Genomic DNA, 22,601 nt, shown 5'->3' with positions numbered 1-22,601 from the left:
TGTGTGTGTGTGTGTGTGTGTGTGTGTGTGTGTGTGTGTGTGTGTGTGTGTGTGTGTGTGTGTGTGTGTGTGGTGCAGGAGAAAGCCAAGCTCAGGAAGTTGACAAGGGATTGGTAAGAAGCACAGAACACACTGAAAACAAACAAATAAACAAAGCCATTATTTATTCTCAATAATTCATCTCACTGCAGTGAATACATCTCACAGCTGATGTCCAAGCTACATTTGGAGCTGGAGGAGAAACAGTGTTTTAGCTCTCTGCTGCAGGCTGTGGAGGAAGTCGAGCAGAGGAGAAGGGATACGAACATGAAAAGGTTCTTCTTTGAATGATTTGCCAGTAATCCTGACCTTGGTGGTAAAAAAGAAGGGGGTGTTCTAAATAGAGGACAAGGAGAAAAAACACATGGAGAAATAATCAGCATCTATAATGTAAGTCACTCTCCTTTTAGGGAGGAAATGAAACAAGTGGACAAGAGAAGACAGACTCTTCTGAAACAACAAGAGGAGCTCCAACAGAAAACTCTCAAACTGCACGTAAGAAACTGACCCATAGGGAACAACTGTGAATGAATAGCTGTAAGGGTCGAAAAAATAAGAGTTCAGTAATCCCACTACTTGGTCTCCATCCGGACCTGTATCTGCAGGTCATACACCATGAAGCAAACAAGAAAGATCATTTGTTAAAGATGAGAAGCAAAGAGAACATTAAGGAGAACGACACTGGGCTGCAGCTCAGGAAGATCCAGAGTGAGACCAGTCAGGCTGAGGCACTGCTGGAAGGGCAGCTGGAGGTAGGTCCAAATATAAGACCTAGATTTAAAGTCAAATGTTTAATGACTAAATAATCACCTTCATTGGCTCATCCTGTCTCAGCTGCTGAAGAAACAGTTGAAGGAGGAGGTGAGAGTTCACGAGGAGTCTCAGAAATTCCTGCTGAGGCAGCATGAGGTTGGTGAAGTAATACTATATGCAGCGTTGTGCAGCTGTGTGGCTTAGAGGCTGTGATTAGTTTAGCTGTACTTCAAAAAGGAGTTTTTCCTTCCCACTTTTGTCAAGTGCGTGCTCATGGGCGGTCATGTAGTTGTTGGGGTTTTCTCTGTATTATTGTGGGGTCTTTACCATACTGTATAAAGCACCTTCAGGCAACTGTGTTGGGATTTGGTGCTACATAAATAAAACTAAATTGAAATTAATTAAATTAGCTTTGGAGCAGTTCACTTGAGATCGCTCGCTATTCAAAAGAAGATTTCCATCTGCTGTAATTTTTTCCCTGGTATTTTATCTGTATCCATGGAGAGCACAAGTCGCTAGCACAGAACAGGGTAGGCATCGATGACAACAAATATGACATTTGTTATAGATAAAGTCAGAAATACTATCACAGAGACGCGGCGGCGGAGTTGGGTTGCAAAGCAGCTTTGAGATGAACTGTGTCAAGGCTAAAGCAGCTTGAATAACTTGAATTCGCCATGTGATTGGATTCATAAGCCATCAGGAGATTTAACTAAACCAACACTGTGCTCAGTTTTGTGTGTGTGTGTGTGTGTGTGTGTGTGTGTGTGTGTGTGTGTGTGTGTGTGTGTGTGTCCTTTCAGTTTCTCTAAAACTAAAAAGTTCTTTCCTGGTTTGTCGCTTGTATGGATTCATAGTTTCTGTGGTTTGGGCTCATCTTTATCAAGTAGCTGATCTTTTTGTGTTTGTCATTCTCCAGAAGACTGTTTATCTCATTAATTTGATTGCTGATAATATGGTGAACCTAACTTTGCACTGTTGCTGATCAGGAGCTGCAGCAGCTGCTGCATGAGCTGCAGAAGCACACAGAGCAGATGGTGCAGGAGAAGAGCAAGCAGCTCCACAACATGTGCTTCAAAAAGGACCTGAACTTAGACAGGCTGGAGGACATGAAAATGAAGGTTGGCGACTCACGGTGCTGAACAGATGCAGATGCTAATTAGTTCGTTATTAAGTGAATGTCAATTACTTCCTGATTTCAGTTCAAGGAGATGGAGCAGATGGTGATGGAGGACAGGGAGGAGCAAGAGAAACTGTACCAACAGCAGGCACGGATCAGAGCTGCCACCAAGGTAACAGTATCCAACACAGTTCATGCTCTTTAAGTTCGGTTGTTCTCGTATTCAAGAACAACGCTAAGGAATACGAGGGTATTCAGCAGGCAGAATGAACATGGACTGCGGCATAATTATTCCCAACCACGGCAGACGGCTGCCCCTCTCTGAGTCTGGTTCTGCTGGAGGTTTCTTCCTGTTAAAAGGGAGTTTTCCCTTTCCACTGTTGCCAAAGTGCTTGCTCATAGTGGGTCATATGACTGTTGGTTTTTGCTGTATGTATTATTGTACAGTCTACCTTACGATATAAAGCACCTTGGGGTGACTGTTGTTTTGATTTGCCGCTGTATAAATACAACTGAACTGAATCCCTGTTTCTGTGCAGCTGCAGGCCTGGTGGAGAGGCTGCATCGTACGCCGAGGACTCTGCGGTTTTAAAAAAGCTGAGAAAGGCAAGAAAGGGAACAAGAAGGAAAGAAGGAAAAAGAAGAAATGACTTTTTGATAGTGCTGCCGAATGTCATTGACATGATCATCTGAATAAAAACAAACACTAATGCAGTATGTGAAGTCTTTATTATAAATATAATAGCAGTTACCGTTACAACAGTTAAAACTCATTCATTCATAGTCCTCTTACTCAGTTTTATGTACATAACAAAGTCACAGTTATTTTATATTAAGCAATATCAAATATAGAGACACAGGAAATCAAAATTACCTCTGGTAATAAATACTACTAAATAGTCTACTTTTAATGACCATAGGCCATACATTTTAACCCAAGCCCATATCATGACGTGACAGACATAAGATAACATTTGGTAAATGGCCTGTATTTGTATAGCGCTTTACTAGTCCCTAAGGACCCCAAAGCGCTTTACACAACCTGTCATCCACCCATTCACACACTGGTGATGGCAAGCTACATTGTAGCCACAGACACCCTGGGGCACACTGACAGAGGCGAGGCTGCCGGACACTGGCGCCACCGGGCCCTCTGACCACCACCAGTAGGCAACGAGTGAAGTGTCTTGCTCAAGGACACAACGACCGAGACTGTCCAAGCTGGGGCTCAAACCGGCAACCTTCCGATTACAAGGCGAACTCCCAACTCTTGAGCCATGATTGCCCCCGATTAGAACATTTACATAACAAACAAAAAGCTTTCCCTCATGTCAACTAAAAGAGACCAGAGCGAAAAATCAACAGTCATGATGGTCAAAATGCCCACAAAACAGCTCTTTTTTTGTGTTTTATAATAATAAACTGCTTATCTGGCAGAGTTTTTGATTAGCAGAGACATTGTTACCTCTCACCTCCAGACTGAAAATGTTTGCCCTGATACTAAGCTGAAGTTATAATCGTGGCTACAGTGTTTCTTGAGTCTGCATGTGTGTGTACATGTGGCACACTTGTGAATCTTCCGTTTTAGCTGGACGGCTGGCTCATATCAACATGCATGCTGTTGTTGTCTCCAATGATGGTGTAGCTGACGTGGGAGCTGTGGATGCTGACACTCAGATGCTCTTCTGATGGAGGAAGTGGTGGCAAAGCAGCATCCTGTGCTGACTCCTGTTTCCCACCGTAGCAGCTAAACCTCATCTGACCTGTAACACAACTCAAATTAAAAGCTTGCACTTCACATGAGTGCAGTCGGCATAGCGTATTTTAAAGAGATGTTCAGCTGGCCAGGCTTTGCTGTTACACACCTTTCATGTGGCGCTCAGTTTCCTGCATGAGAGGCTGACACTCGGCCACTGTATGGGTGCCGTTTCCAATGACGCAGTCAATCAACGTGGAGTTGCTGATGTTGACGATCAGTATTGTTGACGGCGGACTCTGAAGGGCCATTGCTGTGTGATGGGGAAAGCAGGAGAAAAGGGAAGAGAAAATGAGAAGTTGTTGATCCATAGTGATGTCACAGTTTTAAGTTCCTGAATGTGCGGCGAACGTCAAAAGAAAAACTTCCATCACGCATACAATTAATATGTGTAATGAACCGCAATGCAGTACGCCTCCAGACTCGTGAAAAATAAGTAATGGAAAACATAAAGATGGGGAAAAGGGGAAGCAAAAGATTTTACCAAAAAAGATTTAAGGAAGCCAACGTTTTATTGAACATATAAAGTTAAAATGTTACCTTGAATGTTTTTATTCTCCTTGGGCTGATGAGTTTTAGCTGTAAAGGCAATAAGAGAGGGAAGGTTACTTTTTTATTAATGACACATTATCTTTCCAGCTTACATAGACAAACTGAAAGTTCATCGTGATTATAACGACAAAACACAAATAAACAGATGTATTCATGCAATTATAGTTATGTAAAGAATAAATGTAAAATCTACCTCCAATAAAGTCATTTTTGTTCGGTTTTGTTTTTGTTTTTTACCTGAGCAACATGTGACTTTTTCACACATCACAGGGTCAAAAGGCAGGCAGAGCAGCTGACAGGCCCTTATGCAGCTCTTCTGCACCGCTCTTTGCACCACTTGGATCACGGTGGCCACGGTGGAGGTTTTAGATGGCATCACCTGGAGGGAGGGGGCACAAAAAAATACATTAAAAAAATATGAGTATGGATGACATGACGTCTTTTAAAATGAAAACGTGTTTTTCTGCAGAGGCAACTGAGTGGGCGGTTTTTTCGTCTGCAAACCACATCCCACCCGGACAGGCCACCTGTGTATTATATCTAGGTCACGTGACGTCTTCCCTACAACAAGTCGATGAGAATTTTCTTTCTTCACGAACAAAACACGGAAACCGTGCTACATCCCAAAGAAGTTTTAAACTTAAGCAAAACTACTTTAAAAGTATTTCCCCCACATTACAAATAGTGAAATGAAATACATGGTATTCTACAATAGGACATGATAACTTAGAAGAGAGGCATACTCAGATTTCAGACATGACATCCCGCCCGTTATTGAAGCAGAAAGCTCTAAATAATCTCACCTGATTTAACAAGCTTCCTTCTTTCGTCTTTGCAAAGCTGTTGTTAATAAAAGGAGACAGTGGCAGAGGGTCAGTGCTATCCATCTTTCGCCAGTTTGTGATACTGTCCTTGTGAGACGCGCTCGTACTCACGCCGACTGATAAACCGTAGTTTGGGAAAAGCCCCTGCGCATGCGCACTTTAACTCGGGGTTTCCATGCAGTTAACTTCAGGTTCAGAGGGGTTTCTCTGTAATGTTTGTATTGCTGTGGACATTATTCTGTTACACTTTTGTGTTTTATGTGATTGTGATGAGACAGTAACATTAGAGATGCTGCTAAACACTAAGTTAAAGATTTCCTTCTTTATTTTCACGCAGATGCGACCTTCACTAAACCTCGGACTTTTTATTTTCCCCTTGAAATCCAAAACATGTCCTAATGATTTATTAACAAAAAAGACACGATCAAATCTAAATTACTTATATTTTGCACTGTAGCATCGAGGCCGATAGCATGAAATGATGCAACTTCGTGCAAGTAGGTTTTGGTTTGTGGTTAGCCTGCTGAGGCTGCTAGCAGGGTAGCCCAACAGAGAAATCTTTTCAATGTGTGAGTGAAATCTTTTTAAATGCGCACAATAAAGTCAGATATCAACCATTTGTTCTTCTAAATTATGGTATTACATGAAATAAGTATAGTTATAGATGTATATAAAGCAGATAAAGACTGTTAACAAGATAAACAATAACCGGTCATTCTCATGAGGTAATGGGGCATCCCCGCACACACATACTGTTTCAGTGGTGAGGCAAACTGTGGGCATCTACCGTAAGCTAATATGGCACACAGCAACAAAGACCCAGAAATTAGTGTAAAATCACAAATCAACTTTTAAAATGTTTTCTTGTAATGTATTAAAGCTTATTCTAGCCCCCATGTCCGATTATTATATAAGTAGCATTTACCTGTCGAAGCTGGGCGGGTTAGAGCAGATGTTTCACAAGGCATATGTCTGATTTCTAACCCCTTGAGAGTATAAAGCTACTATAAAAAGGAAATCTAATCATCATTGCCTTAAATATAAATCGATGCCTGCTACCCGTCATGTAACCTAACAATGACCACAAACCCCTTGTTTAGCTTTTGTCAGATAAACATGGCTCGTCATAAACTTGACCACAAAACTCTAAAATTGGTTATTGCATTACAAGTAAGATGATATCTTTCTTACATCTTTCTCCATTTCTGCACACCTGTATACATCCAGGACACAGACGGGCAAGGAAGATTACTGCAGGGGGCTGCAGTCCATCAGGAGGTTGCAATCTATCGGGACCAGAGATTGGCAGTAACGCGTTACAAGTAACACGTTAATGTAATCTGATTACTTTTTAGAGCAATAGAGCAACAGGACCGCTTAGTCTTTGACTTTATTTATTTTCTGCTGTGTTTTACTTGCATCTATTTGAAAGAGTGAGTGTAAACACAAAAAATATTTTATTTTATGTGCTGGAATGTGTAGAAAATAGGTTTAAATGTTAAACTAATTTATTCAACTCAGAGAATGTTGCATATAATTAAATTTTTGCTTGATGCATAAGTTAAAAGATTAAAACTGATAAAACAAGTTAAAAAAGAGACTTTTCCATTTGATTACATTTTGTATGATGGATTATGTAGAAAAAGTAGAATTGGGCTGAAAGCTCTATCGCTTTATCACCTATTCAGGTTGTAAATCGTGTTTTTAAAAAGTAACTAAGTAACTAAGTAATTAATTACTTTTGAAAATAAGTAATCAGTAAAGTAACGGGATTACTTTTTTGGGGAAGTAATCAGTAATTAGTTACTGATTACTTTTTCAAGTAACTTGACCAACACTGATCGGGACCAGTACCTCAGGGCACTGAGCAGTTGGAGTAACAATCTTAACAAACTAACAGGCCTAATAATAATGTCATAAAGACAAGAAAATGCAAACAAAAATGCGTTTATAACCAAAAATGATATTGTTACTTATTAAGCAAATAACAAACTGAAATAACTACAGTCCTTATTCACACATAATAATCGAAGAATATAATATTTTCTATAGCCTCCTTTGGCCTTGACAGCAGCTCGCATTCTTGCTGCCATTATTTTATGTACTTTTCACAAGTTTCTTTGCTTCCTTCTTTTGGATGAAACTTTTTTTGCGATCCATCTTTAAGACCACTAAATTCCAAATCTGTTCAATAGGATTTAAGTCCAGACTTTGACGTGCCCAATCCATCAGTTCCAGTACTCCAGATTCCGTTGAAGTATGCTTGGTGTCATTGGTTGGTGTACGACCCAATCAATTCCCTTATAGAAGGGTTTCCATGTTTCCAGAAACTTTCCAGAAATTTTCTGGATGGTAAATTTAAAAATAACAATTACATATGGATAACAACAATAATTATATGTTATCATTAAACATATTGTTCTGATTAAAGAGCATCTGCATACAGGTGGATTTTGTATGTATTGAGCACCATAATCTGTTTTTCATTTTTGTACCACTGTTTGCACCACAACGCCAAGGCAACAGAGGCCATTCTGATTTGTTTTATGAGGCTGTGGTTGCTAGGTGAACCAGAACCCTAGAGGAAGTTGTTGCACTGTGAACTAAGTGTTTTTCTGTCTGGGGGGCTAGAAGAGGTAAGGGTTTGTAGATATGCTGAATATTTATTCTAAGAGTAATCATTAAAACTGCATTTGTTTTCCTTTGTCTTTCTTTTTTAGCTAGAATTTGCTTCGTAAAGTCACAAGCTATGGCTCAGCTAGCTCGTGCACAAGTAGCTCCGAAAAATGTCCCAAAATGCAAATAGCCCCTTTACTCAAGTAATGCCCACATTTTAAGATTGTAAATTCTGATAGCCTGAGCTTGAATTGATGACATGAACTTGGCATAGTTATTTCTACTACAGACAACAACCGTGCCATCAAAAATTTATGCTGCAGGAATATCGTTTATGTCAAGCCTTCTTTTTGTTCCTGCGGGATCATTTCCGACAGTACTTGAAAGCAGCATGAGTTTATTGAAGCAGCCAGCAGGCGCAGTCGAGAGTCCAGATAAGTGGAGAGCAAAGAGCAGTGCTTCCTGGATGGGGACGAGAGGCAGGAGAACCGAAACTCAGACACAAGCAGAGAGCAGGACAGGAGAGAGCAGGAGGGTTAAACATGATTTAGATTTTCTTTAATCCCGCAACGCACTTGGAGGAGGCGGTATCGAGACGGCCGCAGTGGCATTAGGCGTTGACAGCAGGTTATTACAGCACCAGACTGTGTTATAACACATGTGTCTGTACCACAGTAACAAGAGCACTGCGGCTGTGGATCTGGACTCAGACTGCTTCTACGCCCAGTGGTCCACAGGGAAGGTAGGTTCCGCACCATTTGTACCTGTACTGTCCACCCTCAAAGCTGTTCATTAAGGTGGTATCATAGAAAAAAGCGTATGAAAAAAGCGCTCTGTGACCTGTGCTGGTCTACAACCTTGACACAGCTGCAGATGTCTCAGATTTCACGTGTGTGTTTGTGGTTGATCGCAGTGCAGAAAGACCAGATATCAGCAGTCTGGGAATATGCATGCACAAAGGCAGCCTTTAAATCATATCTGTACCGAGCACACTTGTGATTAACTGGTGTGCATTACCATCAAGGCTTACATTTTCCCACACTGTCATTTCCTTCTGCTATGTTTCAACTTTATGTGCCATTTTATTCTATGCACCCCCCACACCCACACACACCCCCACACAAACACAAACAAAAAAACCCAAAAAGACACACACACACACATGGTGTGATTGGAAACGTACAAATGATGCCATATAAATTCTACTACCCCAGTGCACACTCTCTGCTGTCTCCTTCCACAGAACAGTGACAGTCTGTGTGAAAGCAGCAGCAGCTTTTTACCAGGCAGATCTGGTTTTTCCGTTTCTGCCTCCCAGGTCAACAATGATGCTTTGATCCCCACCACCTCACCCCACTTCACCCTGCCCTCAATGTCTGGAATGCCATTTAGACCTTGATCCGTGAAGGGTTTTAATCGCTGAATGGCCAGCTTCCACACGGAAAAAGAAAGCAATTGCACACAAAAGCATTCTAATTAAGGAAGTGCTGCAACAGTGGAGATTCGAGGTTGAATGTGAGCTTTTGGATTACAATCAGAAAGGTTTTTTTGTGTGTTTTTTTGAAGGACAGTTCTGAAAGTGAAGGCTTTGGATTAAAGATTCCGGTTGTTAGGACTTTGCATTGATACTTATTTAAATTTAGGTGCAAAGTAATCATTTGTTCCACCTTACACTCGCTGTGTGTGCAGCACTGAAAACATCACAATTACTTTTTATCCATGATCTGAAAGGCAGACGACAATCACAAATGTGATTTATCAAATTTTCTAAGATATGAAGCCTTCCGCCTGTGTGATATGTTGACTGAAAGTTACCCAGGTAATCTTAAATTCTAAACTTTGAAGTTGCTTCGGGATGAAGGCTTCACTTTGTTAATAATGCTGGAGTTTCCATGAAGCAAGGCTAGCAGGCACGAAAGCTGTAATTTCCCATGCGAAACCACAGGGGTGGTTATGCTCAGGCAGGACAGGACAGGCTGACGGCATTGTGGGACGATGACTGCAGCCGGCTCAGCACGTCTGCCTGAAAGTAATGCAGGAGAGCAGACTATGACTGTGCAAAAATAACAACGTGCACAGAGCTCAGCATGCCCAGCTATCGTGTGTGTTACCAGGGAATGATCATTAACACACTACAAAGGAGGACACCAGTGGCGGAGTTTGCTATATTGATTGAACGGCTCCAAAGTTTCCAGCCAACATTGATAGGCTGCTGAAGCAGAGAACATCATGTACAAGATCATGTGTGATTTCAGCAGCTGCTCAGGCTGCACAGTGTGTTTTTTAACGCCACAGTTTCCTGTGTGAGCCTGTTCTCTGTCCAACCACTGTTGTCCACGCGATTAATCTCAAATCCCAGATTATGGGGTTATTATTTCTCATGCTTTTTGGAACAGGGCTGAACCAAAAGGGATTTTTTGGAGGGTGACTTGAGTTTCCTTTAAGTTCAGACTAGAGTTTTACTCACCTTTATCTTGCTGTCCTAAAATAAGTCGTCCATAATTATTTTTATTTTTTTCATAAGCAAAGAAGGTTTGCATTGTGGCTTTGTAGATGGTAATATTTAGGTATTGGCTGGTTAGCCAGTTCACTAATTTGGTCCAGACTGAAATCACTGGGAATCTCACATGTCATTTAGACTAATAATAATGATGTGATAATACACACACTGAAAGGCATTTCAGAGAATAAAATACATATTTCCTAGTTTTGTTTTGTTTTGTTTTGTATTGGGGTTTTTTTTTGTCTTTCTCTCTTTGTTAGCTCAGAGAAAGCTCTCTCCCATTTGTGGCAGTGGGCGCTACAGAGGGTGTCACCATAAACGCAAAAACAAGGTCACCATGCTGCTCCTACAAAGCCCGATTCAGAGGTTCAGCTTCAACTAAATACTGAAGCAAAGACGACGTGAAGCATCACCATTCTCCATCCATCCATCCATTCGCTTCCGCTTATCCTTTTTCAGGGTCGCGACAAGCGTGTGGGGCATCACCATTCTGTCTCGGCTAATTGCTTTTAATACTTTTTAAACTTAACTACAGTTCAGAGTGTTCAAAACCACCTTTCCCCTGATGTAATTTAGTCTCTTGAGGCATTATGTTCACAAAATCCCAACCTATAATTACACAAGACTTTGCCGTGTTTCTGTAAAGTGGACGTGACAGTCAGTAGCCAGTTCTTCCTGTCAGGATAAATGAAGCGCTGCTCAATAACTGCGGGCTTAGTAAACACACACCTTGGACTCTGGACTTGAAAATGGCAAGAATATATGGAGACACAACAAAGGATAATGAGGCTGTTTTCATATTACTGTAGCAATAACACATACTGTAACTCAAATTTGCTTCGTACATCACGCAGCTTTAAGCTGTGAGTAATCGTCACTCCTTTAACAAAACAATCACAGGGCATTGCTGCAGGCATAGCTGAAATCATCAGAGTTGCTACATCAGTTATCAGAATGGGATGGCGGTTTTTAGAAAGAGGGTGCAGTGTTGTCTGACAGGGAAGGGAAAGCAAAGAGTTACACCCATACTGAATAGACAAATAGATTAGTGCTGTTTCTGCTTTTTAGGAACATGGAGGCCATGGCTGCTCTCCGTTCCCAGCAGAAAGGCTAAGAGAGGCTTGATTCGTCCATCCTCGTGACTTCTTTTCCTGCCGGCCGGCCTCGCCTCGTCATGGCCAGCGGGAGTCCCACCGTGAGCCGGGAAGCCCGGGAGTCAGCTCCGGAGACGCCCGAGGCTGCCGCCAACCTGCAGGTGTTCTGCAAACTGTGCCTCAGCGAGCAGCCATCGACAGCCACCACAGGACTGCAGAGCTGCAAGTGCATCTACTGCACAGCGGTAGGTACAGATGATGCATTCAGGTTTTTTCAGGAGCTGCTTCTCATTGTGTCCAGGTCTTCATTTGAGTCAGTGACTCAGAGTGCATGTGTCAAGATATATAAATATATTTATTTCATTTCTCATGCGTTTAATCATTTCCTGCAGGTGCTGAAAATTTCAGGACAGTGATCCAAAACCAGCTTTTTACAATTTGGGCAATTTAGGCAAATGTCCGGCGTTTAAATTACTTGGAATGATATTTTTTTTTTAATTTTTTTTTTATTATTACAACACCACTTCCTCCTTTATGACCTTATACAGTAATAGATCCTTTTATAGGCAAATCTATCACACTTCCATTCCAGTAAAATTATGCTGATTTCAACACAGGGCTGTCTGTCTTTCACATTTACCGTCTTTGAATTGTCCATGGAATTTTTTTTTCTCATGTGCTTTATCGCTTCGCTCTTTGTTTTTAAACTCACAAACTTATCCTGAGTTTCAGTTTCACTCCTTCATGTGAGATGATGAGAAGCGCTATCTTTAGATAACAGAGCTGTAATATTTATAACAGGAGTGCAAAGGTCCGCTGCTGCACTGTTCTGGTCTCAAGCGTGCCTGCCTGCATATCAAAACGGAGCCAGATAGTGGCAGGTGTTAATCTCTTTCCAAGCTCGCTGCATTTGTCAGAGCGGCACGCACAAGGTCGCACAGATAAACCTCACGTACATGCGCAGGGTACGACACAGCAAGGGAAATTGATACCGAAACACGTACTTATCTTTAGTATAAAAATGTGAACCATCTCCTTCTGTCTGCTTAAAGAGCACACCGTGTTCCTGGTGTTGTTCCAGCTCTGTTTGTGTGATCAGTGCTTCATGCTGTGTTAGGGCTGTATTCACACAGGAAGCACAGGTTTGTGCTCATGCAAAAGTTTTTCTTCTTTAAAGAATTTTTTAACTTTAATTTTTGAAAACAGCACTGCTTTTATGAACAGTGCTTCCACAGTTTCTCCTGCCTTACTCAATGTCATGGCTTGGGCAACACATGACTTTTGACTTTGTGAGCACTCGTGAGGAAGCTCTCTATCTGTGACATTTCAGCTGCCCGGTTTAACCCAACATCTTCCTTTCATTTCGTCCTGAGTAACATTGTGGCTCTCTGAGCTCCTGCGCTTGTTTCAGATAAAATGCTGCTGGCGAGCATATGACAGTTCTCCCTGTCTGATTAAACGTCCAGTCTAATGCCCTATTGTCCTTCTTCCCTCTCCAGTGTTTGCAGCAGTATGTTCAGCTAGCCATAATGGAGGGTGGGGGGGCACCAATCACCTGCCCCGACATGGCGTGCCGAAAGACTGGAGTGCTGCTGGACTCAGAGGTACGGCCTGTGCAACAATGCACATAGCAGAAAAAATGATGAGAGGAGATAAAATGCAAACATGATCAGTGATCTGCGTTTTTGTTGTTGCACATTCCTCGAATGTCCCAGGTTGGTGGTTCAACCGGTTTGGTTTCAGACATAAAGGCCATTGCCGTACTTCTCAAGAAATAGGAAGCTGGACTTTCACGCTTGTCTTTTTACAGTGTGTAAATTGTGTAAATACTGCACATCCACCCTTAATCACAGTTCTGAAGAAACTAGTTTTGGTTTCAGGGGTGAATCGCTATAAATGAAATGACGTCAGATGGAAACATTAAAACAATACATAGTAAACGTTTCAGTGGGGAGGCTGAAAATGCTGACTCAAAACCACATGAAAAGTGCCCCTTCCTTAATCTTCTGCTAATCAGAATACAACTTTATTAAGACTCTTGTGCTAGGAAGTCCATCCTTTAGTAGTGTTTTTCTGGAAAATACTGCAAAGTGTGTCATTTTTAACAGCTTATGAGTTTTAGAAAATAATGCTGCAAATTGCAGATGACTTGAAGCGTCAGATTGTCAACTATGATGGTAAACAACCTCATTTTTATCTAGAGCACCATGAAAGATTTTGGTTTTGAACATGTTATCACAAGCTTCAGGAAGTCTAGTATCCAAAGTGCTGTTTTTTCCACATCTCTGAAATCTGCATCATAAAATCTGAGTCAGTAAAACAATTGAAGTACCTCTGTGTGATTGCAGATAGCTGCTTTGGCAGCAGCAGGTCAGGTGGAGCTGTATCTGCGTCTCAAGTTTGAGAGAGGTAAGCACTGTTGTGTTTACATGCTATTGTCTGATGACAGGCAGGTCACACAAACAGTCCCAGCCAGTATTTATCTTAACATGCCTGGCATATTGTGAGGCTTTTTTTGTGTTCTGTTTAATTCTGGTACAGTTTTAGCCTAGAGGTTACTTAAATTCTAGCTATCAAACAATAAAGGGGTTACTACTATAAAACACCCATGTTAATAATCTGTTAATCTGAAGAAAAGAGATTCTCAGTGGAGATAAATTGTGTACTACTGGTTAGGTAAATGTTGTGAAGGCAAACAGCACCTCTGTGGGAAACACTGTTGACATTTATAAGCTGCAAACAAAGGGGTAGTTTGCTGTGCAGCTATATTGACATTTTCTATTTGCACAGCAATAATACACTCCAAATCCAATAACAGTTATTGTTTACTCCGTCCATAAATCATAAAACTCGTGTTATTGTAAGAACAAAAAAGTGCAAAGTGCAGTCGGTCTTACTACAGTTGTCCCTTTTGTTATGATTCATAGTGAAAGCATGTGCTGGGAGTGTAAAGGGTTTGAGTCAGCTCACAGTGATTGCTTTTGTTTTGTCTGCGACACGTCACGCTCATTTTCTTCAGAAAGGGAAAATCCCATTCTTCACAACTCCTCAAAAGCCTGTAGGAAAACTGTTGATCTTCAGAAATAACCAATCAAGTGCATGCCTTTGTTAGATAGAATTATATGTTAAAGGTGAAAACGTTTGTTTGATGTTGCTTGATGATGATGGAAAAAATATTTTGTAATGATAAAAATTATTCGATAATTAGCAACGATTACTTAATAACTGCTTCATAATTGTGGCGAAAACATCTAATAAAGGTAAAAGTAGCTGATCGTCACAATAAATAATACTTGATAATGGTGGGAAAAGGTAAATAATCCTGCGCAAAACAATTTGATAACAGTGGAAAAATCTGTTTATTCATGATGACTCACTCTCGTTGGCTTTTTACCCCTCAGCCTTAAAAAAGACTGATGGGATGTTGTATTTTATTTTGAAATTGATACCACAGGTGTATATTCTAGGAGGCTGGTACTATTGGCCACCACAGGTATTTTAAAATAATATGTTTTTTCTATGCGAGTTTGTCACAGTTTGTTTTATTTAATTAGTGCTTCTGCTCCTTTAAAAAAAGTTTACAGTGAATAATAACGATCGTCCTCTAGCTGTGATCTTTGATCTGAGCCACTCCAAAAATGTTCTGACCACTGGAGCTTTTGATTATCTTTTTTTTAACTCTGCTTCCTGGCATTTGGCTTTAATGAGAGTGATACTGAAAGAAAGAGTTAAATTACAAAATCTTGACTATGTGCCTCATCCGTTCTTTTCCTCTCCACAGGAGTGAAGCTTGACCCCAGTAAAGCCTGGTGCCCGGTGCTTGAATGTCAGGCTGTGTGTAATGTGGAGCAGAGCACCGAAGGCCACCCCGCCGCTGTGCCCTGCCCGACCTGTCACACCGTCTTCTGCTCCGGCTGCAGAGGGCCCTGGCAGGATGGCCACGCTTGCCCCGAGCGGCAGGCCATGATGACGCCTTCTCATCAAAGCAGGTCAGTAAAGCCAGCCTCTTGGTCCGCTGCCCACCGCCTGCAGCCACAGAGCTGCACTTTGGAAATGATACTGGGCTAAAAGCTGGAGGAGGGTATTAGGTCAGGACACTGAGATAGACTTGCTGTAACCAAACTGGTGAGCAATGCATGATTGCACAAATCAGTTGCCATGCATGTGATGAAATGACAGAGGCAGATGAATTTTTCTCTGACATTACGTGGATTACATTTATTTTCAATTGTGGTGTTTTACACCATGAGGAAAATCCCAGACTTTCCTTTGACATAAAAGACCTAACTTTCACCGGTGTAGGATGTTCACAGCACACTGAATGAATCACATAAGTGATGGGTAGCTCCTCATCTCTCTGTAGAAACCCTTTGCTCTATAAAAACATTATTTCAGGATTAATAACTTAGTGTGCCTCAGGAGCGTCCCAGTTGAGCAGGGACATTACTGCGCTGCGCTGAGCTGTGACTCTGCCAGACTGACTGATGTCACTGGGGAGTCACTGAGTTATATCGGAATTCCATTGTCTCTGTGCCAAACAGAGGAGGAGGAGGATGGGCACCGATCCAATTATACCTCACTGTACAGCAGTGAAGTGATGATCCCTGCGCTGGGGATGAGAAAGATGAGTTAAAATCCACTTTTGAGTCAAATGTGGCAGCATAATATCTGGGGGGTTTTCAGCCTGCAGAGGCTTTCAGTAGTTTTTACATTTGCATTTTATCTTATATCTTATAGTTTTATTTCCCAAAACAATGCTCAATTTCCTCTTTTAAAACAAGGAACTGCTCTCTGTCTCCTGCTGACTTTGTGTTTTTTGAGCAGATTTGTTGTTTGTGTTTTTTGCAGTATTATTTTCTGACATCACATGAGCTGCGATAGCTTCTGCTATCTCGTATTAATCAAAAACAGGGTTTTTTGAGGGCTGCATGACATCTAGAATGAGAGAGATGTTACCTTTAGCGCGTTTAAAGAAACGGCCTTGAGAAATATGTATTTGTAAACTCTTAACCACAACTTCAAGACTCTGCTTCCCACTTTACATTGAATAACAACCCTTCACCTTTGCCTCTAAATAAAGATTGCACGCACTGCCTGGAGGCCCTCGCGTCATTAACGGCATTCCTCGTGTGTGCCTTTGTTCCAATTCACAGGACACGCTCAGACAGTGACTCTGACATGCCCATCAAGCAGTGTCCTATGTGTGGTATCTACATCGAGAGAAACCAAGGCTGTGCACAGATGCTGTGTAAAAGCTGCAAACACACCTTCTGCTGGTACTGTCTGCAGAATCTGGATGTAAGTCTCCCCTACTAACTAAACAATAGCTGTGATGCATTTTTCTTTTTTTCTTACTTTTTTTCCAAATTCAAATGGAATATTTCCTTTGCTGCATAGTCACCTGTTCACGTCTTTGCATGCATGTGTATGTTGTGTTTAAATGCAGGGTGATATCTTTTTGAGACATTATGATAAGGGGCCATGCAGAAACAAGCTGGGACACTCCAGGGCCTCGGTTATGTGGAACAGAACGCAGGTGAGCCCAGTTGTAAGGCACCAGTGCGTGGCATTTTGTGATGTTGTTATTGTCTGAATGGATTAGACCACAGAACCACCTGGTTGTTGTATACAGGGACTGGATTTGAGTCAAATCATACCAGCACATAACCTGGATTTTGGACTTCAACCCAGCTCTCAATCACCATCAGACATGGGACATAATTACTGTCTTTCAGTTTATCAGCTGCTTGGTTTATTACTATATATCACTTTAAGAATATTAAAGCCTCACATAGTTTGCTGTTTACGACTTCTTGTTTTCCCACAGTTCATTGAAGAAATCCTTTAAACTCAGCAAATCCCTAAGCTAATCTCAAATTCCTGGCCCATAACGACACCAACTATGCAACAAAAAGATTACAACTGCCCACCAGACCTACTTTCCTTCTGCTTTCTCCTCCTCTAATGCCATTATCACATGATAAGTTTGCTTGGGATCTCCAGATTGCGTCTCAGTGTGTACAAGTATGTGAAGAGCTGAAGTACAGCAGCGAAGTTGTTTCGTGCAAAACAACTCATTATAGAGCTGGTTACACCCTTGCCTAACAGGTCCTCTAAGTATGTTCACCTTAAATTATTTTTCCACCGCTGCATTTAAGTACTTGAGTCTGTTAGATTTAACCTGCGATGTTTTTTGCCGACCCTTAGTGTAACTACATATCCAAAACAATGTTGACATCGGTATATGACATGTATCTGTGGTTATTTAACATGTCACATCCACTACCACAGCTATTACTGTCTGCCCTGCTACGGCAGCATACAGTCATCCAAAGAATTATTGAGGTAAGCTGCTGAGGTTGACTGATAAAGATTGAGTCACAGTTTGGCATTCCTGTTCATCTCAAATGTGCTGTATCTGATTAAGTGGAGGCCATGCCTTTTCACTCCAAAACATGTCTCCACGGACCTCAGCTTGTGCATGGGAGTGTTGTCAAAGGGAAACAGAAAACCAGGAAGTCCACGAAGATATGTACATATATATGTGTGCCTTATTTGTTTACACATACAGGGATTATTCATATAATGGTATGTGTATCAAGTTTACTGAATGAATGATTTAACAATTTAACATGAATAAAGTCTGTCAGGTTTTAACAGTTACAGTAATTTAAAACTACAGACTGTATATAAAAGAGGAACTTTGTTAAAACAACATCATTCATTTATTTCAGGCTTCACACTTTGAAACTTCAGCGTTGCATTTTAGCCGCCACCAGGTTGGTTTTATGGGGTCAAAAGTGAACTTAATGTGAATTAACGAGTGTTACGTTATCGGGCAAAGTTAGCAAGCTTAGTTAGCAAAATACACTCATAAGCCACACAGCAAGCCCTAGTATTCGAAAAGCAACTGAGTTCTTTAGTCGCTTTTCTTGACAGTTGAAGTCCTGGTTCTGTCTTGCTGGTAAATGTAAGTTCACTTTCTTTAATTTCATTTTTTTTAAGTCTCCATAGTTCCCAAAAGTTCAGTTGTGTTTACCAGCTGCCTGTTAATGTTTTCTGAATGTTTATTGCTGGGTAGGTGATGTAAAGAAGGTTTGCACCAGAACTGAATCTAAACAGAAAATGAAGACAGTAAAGTTACAAACTATAAAACCAAAACAGGAAACTGAACAACTTCTGTAGGGAGAGTCAGATGATGAATCTCTGATGCCATTATGACCAAGTCCTTTGACACAGTCATTTGACCCAGTGCTAATAAGAAGAGTAATTACAGTATTTATTGCTGTGTCTCTGCTCAGGTGGTGGGGATCCTGGTGGGAGTCAGTATCATTGTGCTGGTGACGTCACCTCTCCTCCTGCTGGCCTCGCCCTGCATCCTGTGCTGTGTTTGCAAGCCCTGCAAAGGGGACAAGAAGAAGAAGAACAAGAGCAAGAAGGACCTCAGCCAGTCAGACACCTCCACATCATAGCAGCTCCCTGCTTTCATCTGCCCGCACAGGATCACTCTGCTAACCTCATGAATGCCAAGGAAAGTTTAAGCGCTGCATGATGGGAATAAAAAACACTCATGAACTAATGGATTACCTTTTTTTTCTTTTTTTTTTTGGAAGCCCTCTAAGCGAGCGGGTTTTCTGGACTTTTACATTATGCCTCAGTGAGAGGGCTGCTCAAAAATCACTCTTGAATCACGAGAGTGCGTACTTTATATGGTGGGTGTGTAAATGTGAGGAGAATGAATGTAAGTCACTTGTCTAGCCAGTTTTCAGAGGCACAACAAGATAATTAGGAGACAGCAATAGGTGTGAATCTCCCTCGACAGGGCTGTCTTTTTCTCACCAACACACCTACACAAACACATACATGCAGTTTAAAGTGCAAAGCCACCCTCATGTGCCAAATGTCATGAAGCCAAACCAGAAGTGTTGGGCGCTCAAGTGCCTCGCTCTACAGTGCCTGGTGCTTGGTTCGATTTGCTTTGCCTTTCATTCTGTCTTATGCAAATAATTTTAGCGTTATGGAAATGGACAACCATCAGGATCCTGCATGGTTATAAACGCCGCAGTGATGCAAAACATTCTAAGGTGTTAGGAGAAGGCATCTGGAACCATGTGTGCACTGTATAATCTTTACTCATACGAAACACGATAAGGCTTCAATGGTGCACAGAGAGAACTCTTCTTCTGCAGATGCTTGTTGTTTCCACCTGGCGTATGTTCCAGACCAAAGGCTCTAAAGAGGACAGTGTGTACTTTTCTAAAGTGTGTTAATATATATTCATGGGGAATGTGTGTATGGTGTCATTTCTACATTTGTTTTGATGTTTCGGCATCAAATATTTTATAAAAGCGCCATTGTAAATGCAAAATAAACACGATGAACTGAACATGCATTGGACAGTGACTTTGACGTTTATCATTTCTAGCTCAAACAACCCAAGGTTTCCTAGCAGAACACTGCACTGTAAGATGGTTTAAGTTATTCGCTTGTCAGTTTAATGGTATAAGTGTGTACCATAAGAACTTTGACCCATTATCTGGTCTTTTTACATCGTTGATCTCTTGTAAATAGCATTATGTGGCTCTGCTCTTCAGCTGCTAAACATGCTGTGCATCTAGAGATGCTCTTCTGCTTCCTTTGGCTGCAACAACAAACGCAGATGCCTGATCAACCAGTCACATGGCAGCAACTTAATCCATGTAGTCATGTAGCCATTATCAAGACAACTTGCTGAATTCGAACTGAGCAACTGCTGGGATTTTCCTGAGAAACCGTTTTCAGGGTTTAGCCAAACTACTATTCTCTTAACAGTAACACAAATAACTACTTCTTACACCCAAGGTATGCTGAAGAGAGCATCTCTGAATAGACAACACATTGAACCTCGATAGGCTACAGCGGCTCACTAAAACTGGACAATAGAAGATTGAAAAAAACATTGCCTGGTCTCACGAGTCTCAATTTCTCCTGAGACATTCAGATGGTGGGGTCAGAATTCATATCACAAAGTGGACTTTTGATTGAACATAAGTAAGAATATCTGTGATTTCAACTTTGTACAATTGTAGTGTCACACACCAAAAGCAATGTCATGCAGTGTCAGGGGTTAAAAGACCACATGACTCGTGCAGTTAGAAACACAGTATATATTTCATATAAATGTAAATTCAAGAGGAAATGGATCAAAGTTGTAAATTAAGTTACCCACAAAAGCAAAGCTAGGAGCTAGGAGAAACAGCGACTGACTTGGAAGTAGGAGTCACGAATGTTGGAGTGGACAAAACCACTCCAACATCCATGGCACTCAAAATGAAGGTGAGTGTGAAGATCACAGGTCACCCCACTCTAACCTTAGATAGAAGAATTTGCTACAAAGACCCAACTAGAATTAGAAAACAGCACAGGGAGTAATAAAGTGAGTTTAGCGGCGTATAAATGTGCGGGCAGTTCAGGGTCGACCCAAAGACCGAGGTAAATGTAGCAGAGGCTAAACAGGTTACCTTCAAAGGGATTTCAGTGGCACCCTGTGTGTGAACAAGAAACTGCACTCAGTTCAGTCTGAGAAGCTAAGTGGGCATTTCAGGCAGAACATTTCCACGTCACAAGACCAACAAGAGATGTAGAAAGACAGTTTGCTGTTAATGTCATATGATTGGGGGGGGTCTGTGGTCAGAGGCGAACCCACAGAGAGGAGTCACTTGATGTTTTTGATTATTAGGCATAAACTGATGAGGAAACAATAGCATGGGGAAGGACATTTTTTTCACAAGATTAAAGCAAAGGCTGAGAAAGAAGAGCTACGGAGGATAGACAAAAGTCTAATGATGTCAAGACAGAGTTGGATCCATTTGATGTGGTGTCAGAGAAACCGAGCAGAAAGAAGGCAAATAATCATTTAAAAAGATTAGACTGCGTATATAAAGGAAATATGTTGGTCAGTCAGAGGCAAACAGTGGATCCTGAGAATAAAATTGATTGTTTAACATGAAAACCTGATTTTTCTCTTTAGTAGACAGATTTTCTTGTAAGTATAAAAACAACTTTTAGGACAGTCTGCAGACTTGATAAATGGATGTCTTTGTACGAAGCAGAGATGCTTTTTTGTTTTTCTATTTTTTGTCTGATTGACAAGTTGAGCGCACAGTAAGGAAAAACAGATGTAGTGTTTCTGGTGTTTATAAGAAGCAGGCCGTGGTGGCAGCATAACTTTATTGCTGACTGCAGCACACAGACACATGTGACCATTGCATTGCTTCTCTGCCGATTATTTTTTATTCCTCTAGTGTCCACTAGGTAGTGTAATTTTTCACACAAGACACAACATTCTTGTGAATATAACGACAGATTATATGACCATAAGATTATACCGACGCACTGACACACTTGCAACGACATTGCTACTTCATAAACTGTTATGCTGCACAAAACTTCATGGTATTGTATTGCAGAGTTCATTTCTCTTAATTAATCTTGAAAATTAATTAAACAGGAAAAGCAGCTGCTTGTTATTCCAGTACTTATTTGTGCACATGCAAGCTATAAATAAACACAAAGTGCTTTGCCTCAATTATCATCTGTCACAACTGCTGTAAACTGAGACTCATTCTTCTGCACTGCTGCTTTCTTTGTGTGATCATCTAAAGGCCCAAAACAAGCACCACTAGGAGGCAACAGCTCAGCAGGTAGATCGTTTGGTAAATGGTCTGTATAGCGCTTTTCTAGTCCCTAAGGGGGCCCAAAGTGCTTTACACAACCAGTCAACCACCCACTCACACACACATTCACACACTGGTGATGGCAACCACCCTGGGGCACACTGACAGAGGCGAGGCTGCCGGACACTGGCGCCACCGGGCCCTCTGAACACCACCAGTAGGCAACGGGTGACGTGTCTTGCCCAAGGACACAACGACCGAGACTGTCCAAGCTGGGGCTCAAACCAGCAAGCTTCCGATTACAAGGCGAACTCCCAACTCTTGAGCCATGATTGCCCCAATTTGTCCCATGATCGGAAGGTCCGGGGTTCAAATCTACCGAATGGCTACCCTGAGGTACCTGAGCAAGGTACTGTCCCTACACACACCGGGCGTTAGATTGGTGGCTGCCCACTCCTTAAATACAAAGAGTAAGTTAATAAACTATACAAAAAAGCACTTGTATTTCTGTCTGCTGCTACCATCAAGCATCACTCAGCAAAAAATAAAACAAATGAAAATCCATCAGGATTCTTCTAATATACTTCACTTTTGCCTTACAGTCAGTAACATTTTCTGCATCAGTTTTAAACAAACCAACTCTCAGATGTGTACAGAAAACCCCAGGTGCAAGTCGCTAACAAGTGCTT

General features: G+C 41.4%; 2 protein-coding genes across 4 annotated transcripts in view; both read left to right on the top strand.

Annotated features, from left to right (window-relative positions):
* iqcg (IQ motif containing G) overlaps positions 1-2,627 on the top strand; it is a 3,245-nt gene extending 618 nt beyond the window's left edge. The window contains exons 3-10 of one of the 2 annotated variants that reach the window (XM_005924241.3): positions 79-113; positions 208-314; positions 450-534; positions 645-791; positions 874-948; positions 1,782-1,913; positions 1,995-2,084; positions 2,452-2,627. In XM_005924241.3, the coding sequence (XP_005924303.1) occupies positions 79-113; positions 208-314; positions 450-534; positions 645-791; positions 874-948; positions 1,782-1,913; positions 1,995-2,084; positions 2,452-2,562 (782 nt within the window). In that variant the 3' untranslated portion in view covers positions 2,563-2,627. Of the gene's footprint in view, positions 1-78; positions 114-191; positions 315-449; positions 535-644; positions 792-873; positions 949-1,781; positions 1,914-1,994; positions 2,085-2,451 lie in introns of both variants that reach the window. The other variant, XM_014334209.2, reaches the window with a different exon arrangement.
* Positions 2,628-7,595: 4,968 nt separating this feature from the next.
* rnf144b (ring finger protein 144B) lies at positions 7,596-18,837 on the top strand. Of its 2 annotated transcripts, XM_005924244.3 has the most exons (9): positions 7,596-7,680; positions 8,336-8,402; positions 11,232-11,502; positions 12,757-12,861; positions 13,606-13,666; positions 15,039-15,246; positions 16,411-16,555; positions 16,704-16,793; positions 18,559-18,837. In XM_005924244.3, exons 3-9 carry the CDS (start codon positions 11,338-11,340, stop codon positions 18,727-18,729), a joined length of 945 nt encoding a protein of 314 aa, XP_005924306.1. In that variant the 5' UTR covers positions 7,596-7,680; positions 8,336-8,402; positions 11,232-11,337; the 3' UTR covers positions 18,730-18,837. The 2 variants fall into 2 exon arrangements, with proteins under 2 accessions (XP_005924306.1, XP_042077833.1); XM_042221899.1 differs by lacking the exon at positions 7,596-7,680 and having other exon boundaries at positions 8,082-8,402.
* Positions 18,838-22,601: the final 3,764 nt, after the last annotated feature.

The sequence above is a fragment of the Haplochromis burtoni genome, unplaced genomic scaffold, assembly GCF_018398535.1.
Source record: "Haplochromis burtoni strain Fernald_Lab_line unplaced genomic scaffold, NCSU_Asbu1 Contig_76, whole genome shotgun sequence".
NCBI classification, from domain to species: Eukaryota; Metazoa; Chordata; class Actinopteri; order Cichliformes; family Cichlidae; genus Haplochromis; species Haplochromis burtoni.
The sequence above is the reverse complement of the archived record's forward strand: the minus strand, read 5'-3'. Positions and strand labels throughout refer to the sequence as shown.